Genomic DNA, 4476 nt, shown 5'->3' on the forward strand with positions numbered 1-4476 from the left:
CAGATAAATCCGCTCTAATGTACACACATCTTAGAACCAACGTGTGCACAAGTATGATTCTTAGCACATTCTGTAGGAGAGATCAATCAGTGAACAGTTCAACATCAAACTAGGTTGTCAGCCCACATTTCAGAATATATTGTAATTCATTCGCATTCTTAAAATGCCATGGCATCGACCCTCTCAAGTTTTGAAACTGGGAGAGTGAAAGTGGTAGACGTGATCGATCTCATACCTGAGCACCTATGTACAAGCCAGCACGAATTAGGGTTTCCTTCCCAGCCACAACAAAGGCCAGAGTAACGGCAGGATTCAAGTGACCGCCTGAAATGGCGCCAGTGGCAGCTGCCAGACAACAGATTGCAAGACCATGGGCTACAGCTATGACGACCAACCTTGCACAGGTCATATCTCGTGATATCATTCCTGCAACCACCAATTTGAGTGAACATCTCGAAGAGTTTTGCTTCGACGTGTTAAATTCCCCTCGTGTCCTCTGCTTTTGGCACCAAATTTTAGTGACTTCATCTGTACCAATTACGACTGTTGCATCTCTCTCGTATTCGCATCAATCTCCCTAGAGAACATTCCTTCAGATGACGTTAAATCTCTTCACAGAACCACCAGTCAAATTCTTCGGTAGAGTAATGTAGAGAAGCACAAACATGCCTGATGCGATAACTGACCCACATCCGAGATACACGAACAGCATCGTGCCGATAAATTCAGCTGCCGCAGCCCGCCACTGCTCCTTGGACCGCAACGTTTTATGGTCTCCTAGCTCAACCTGCATATGAAAAATGCACAGATTTCGTTTAAGTTCAGGAATCTCTCATGTTACTATCGGGATACATATTCATTTCTCATATTGATTTTCCAATCGTTCTCTCTTTGTTAATACAGATAACTTTATGTATCATTAAAATTGACTGTAACGACACCAATGAAGAGGAATTGAGACCAGCAACAGGAAAAAAGGTGATGTGGTACCTTCATGAAGTTCAACATCGTGACCATCTTGACCATTGTCTGAATAGCTTCAGGTTGATGCTCGTCTGTAAAAGGTCCGGCCTCATGAAGTTCGACAACCGCGTGACCAACTTTTGGTCGGGCTTCAGCAGGATGTATTTCATGTAAGTCATGTTCGTCATAAGGCGGCGGATCCCGATCATGGATGTCATACGAATCAACGTTTTTCTTGTACTTTTGAAATTCGAACCCTGCGCTTGTGGCTTTGCTGGGAGCATATTGTTGTGAGCTTCCAGCAAACTGTTGTGCGGTTCCAGAGGCGTAATTGGTGCTAGGTTTCAATGCACCTCGTGTAATGGTTTCGATGTAACCGCCAGCTTCTGGTGAGAGCCTCTGCGACGGGCGCACTGGGTTCGACGTGGAAGCATCCAGTGTTAGGATGCTGTACGGGCTGGGCCGTGGACCACCTCGAGGATCCATTCTAATGACGTGCTTCTAACTGAAACTCACATGAATTGTGGTAGAATTTGAAATCCCATGTGTGTGAAGCTCTGCATACCACGATCGTCCGTCCGTTTGGGAAAAGCTTCGCATCCGCGAGTTCACTGCGATCTTTTCTCTCAAAATAGCTCTCCGGATTAACGATGAAGTCAAAGCCTCTTCATAGCTCCCGCTTGAAACCAAAATGACCGCGCTCAATTTGTTAGGGATCCGCGTGTACTCATGTTGGACCAAGTGCACTGCAGAGAATCCAACGCTTGTGGAACAGAAGATGCATAAGAGTGGAAATCCTCTGAAATTAGGTTAACCGTCGAGGCAATTTCCAATGAGGCAAGGAGGCGATTCTGCACACACAGTTCACATGTGAGAACTCTCGTCACATTTGATTGAAGGATACGATGAAGCCACGTGATTTTCGCAAATTCCCGGCCCTGGAGGAACGCAACCACAGGTAGTTAATACAGTTAAGGCGCGCCAGACAGTAGCTGTTCAACTGGAATATTTGCCCTGCATCCAGTTCCTCCAACTTGAAACAAAAGGACCGTCCAAACTTGCAGGAAGTCATGACTCATAACTTAAAAAATGAGAGCTATGTGGTAACAATTGTCTGTCGCGAATGAATGTCCTCATCTTCGCGAGTTTGTTAATGGTACATACACGGATACAAAAGAGAGACAGGGAGAGAGAGAGAGAGCGAGAGAGAGAGAGAGAGAGCGAGAGAGAGAGAGAGAAAAAAAAAACAAAAAAACAAAAACAAAAAAACTGCTAGTCGCAAATCACCAATTGAAGTGTCAGCAACGCATACATTAACTATTTCACGTGCATGTGTCCATTTGTTCATAATGACACTACTTGCTGACAAATGGTTCCCCTGGCCTTCTGGTTGACGCTGAGACATCCAAATCCGTTCCACCAACACAGGTCAAACAAACGTTCAAAAAAATTCCAAAAAAATATTTACAAGTGGTTGCTATGGAGATGCTTTCGTTTTGCATTTGCCCAGACAAGGATTGAGGTGTGAGAATCCTCGTCCCATCCATGAGTTGTTTAGGGACTGTGACAAATGGTTGCGGCCATGATTAAGTGACAGAGTGAGCATGTGATCAAGCATGGCTAGGTCCTGTGTCATGAGGTATCGGTCCCACTGCTACGAGTGGGACGATTCAAGCCTACTCTTCTCTCATCACTGGTCCCCGATTCTTATCCACGAAGACACTGCTGCTTAAGGACTACACATTCTTTTCTTTCTCGGCGGAATGGAATCCAATCTCCACGACAACGGCGCAATTTTAGAACAGGCCAGTCGCTGCAAAACATGAACAATTTTTTGCACCCGGTTTGGCCGACTCTGGTAAAAATGGGGATAATAAAAACGCATCAACGCGTGATCACGTTTCAGTCAACTCTTCCAAGCTGTTCTTCGGATGTAGGGGCGTTCATCATACGGAGGATTAAATAACACATTCAATCGTCGATACTGTTCACGTGGACTTCTCTGTCCTTCCGAAACATGCCATGTTGAGGCCGTAGATGCTGTTGAAGGGGTCCACAAAACAAGCTCGTTGGAGCACTAGAGACTTCGTCTCTGTCTCATGCAAAATTCGAAGCTCCACCGGCCTGCAACTTGGTGAGACGAGGTCTGCCGGGCCATTACAGTCAAACTGTACCCATTCCCCCCTAGCCTTTATTTTACTGCTTCATACCAACCAAATTGCACTAGACTCTGCTAGCAACGTGGCTTTTGTTGAGAATGTTTTAGAGACACAAGAGCAGCTAGAAGTAATGTATACACAATAGAGTTTCTAAACAAAACTATGTATTGATGTGGTTGTCTCACTTGTATACAAAGAGAAAGGGAGAAGATAACCAGTTTCTCCCCACTACATTCTAAACACTGAAGCTACAATATTTATTGTAACTACAGTGAATGTTATGGAGAGCATTGGTTACATTTAATGGTTTCAACACTCCTCGCTCATCACAATATTTATGTATCATAAAATTTGCATAGAATTATGATTTATATTTTTTTGTAATCTTGCATGATCAACAACCTCTGCTTCATTAAAACCTTATTTGGAAATACCTTATTGCATTCAAGGGCAAAAACCATAGATGAAGGAAAAAGAGTACAACATTACTTTTTGTAATTATTTGAAAAGTTCATTAAATTTCTTGCTTAAGAGAAGCAAATCGCCTCATGCTAGTGCCATAAATAAGTTAACAATGGTTGCACAAAGAAAGAACTTTGGTGAGGAGATCAACAAGGTTATTTATAGATTAATTTTTTTTAATCTTAAGTATTTGATTAATAACCAAGTCATGGATATAACTAAAATATTTTGGATGAATATCCTTTGTCTTGTCGCCTTTAATGAAACCAACTTGCATTTGTATAATACAAACACTATTGTCTTTATGTAAAATGGTTAGAAAATCATCATATGAAAATACATAGGTTGTTTGAATGAGTTTATCAATTGATTGTAACTAAATATATTCTCAAGATGCTTCATGTAAGGTAATAATTTCTACAAGGTTGGATGAAGTTATAGTTATAATTTGTTTCAGTGATTTCCATGATATTACAACTCCATGTTTTAAGAATATATATCCTATTTGAGATTTAGCTATTGTAATATCAAATTTATATTCTACATTTTTAATATCTAATCAATTTTAGATCTATAGATTAAGTGTAATATATTTTCAAGTCTTCAATGTCTTTTAAATAATGTAATAAATATTTGATACCATTCTAATGTTGTAGTATTGGACATGCAGTGTGTCTTACAAGAATACTAACTGTAAATATAATATTTGGTCTTGTAGATATGGCTAAATATAAAAGTGCTCCAACCGCTATGAGGTATAGATACTAATCTCCTAACATTTCTTCTTCTTCCTCACATGGATGGTATAGATTGTCACCATCATGACTACATCCAACCATTGGTATTAACAATAAATAAGCATCAATTATATTGAATCTTTACAAGATTTATC

At 40.8% G+C, this 4476-nt stretch overlaps 1 protein-coding gene across 6 annotated transcripts in view; it reads right to left on the reverse strand.

Annotated features, from left to right (window-relative positions):
• Positions 1-3070, reverse strand: part of LOC112285589 (uncharacterized) — a 4337-nt gene extending 1267 nt beyond the window's left edge. Inside the window, exons 1-4 of one of the 6 annotated variants that reach the window (XM_073535649.2) lie at positions 2432-3067; positions 991-1814; positions 670-787; positions 236-426 (exon numbers count right to left, since the gene is read on the reverse strand). In XM_073535649.2, the coding sequence (XP_073391750.1) occupies positions 236-426; positions 670-787; positions 991-1449 (768 nt within the window). In that variant the 5' untranslated portion in view covers positions 1450-1814; positions 2432-3067. Of the gene's footprint in view, positions 1-235; positions 427-669; positions 788-990 lie in introns of all 6 variants that reach the window. The other 5 variants (XM_073535648.2, XM_024526534.3, XM_024526533.3 and 2 more) reach the window with 5 other exon arrangements.
• Between the last annotated feature and the right edge of the window lie 1406 nt (positions 3071-4476).

Source organism: Physcomitrium patens, chromosome 8, assembly GCF_059467195.1.
Source record: "Physcomitrium patens ecotype Gransden chromosome 8, ASM5946719v1, whole genome shotgun sequence".
In the NCBI taxonomy this organism is placed as follows: domain Eukaryota; kingdom Viridiplantae; phylum Streptophyta; class Bryopsida; order Funariales; family Funariaceae; genus Physcomitrium; species Physcomitrium patens.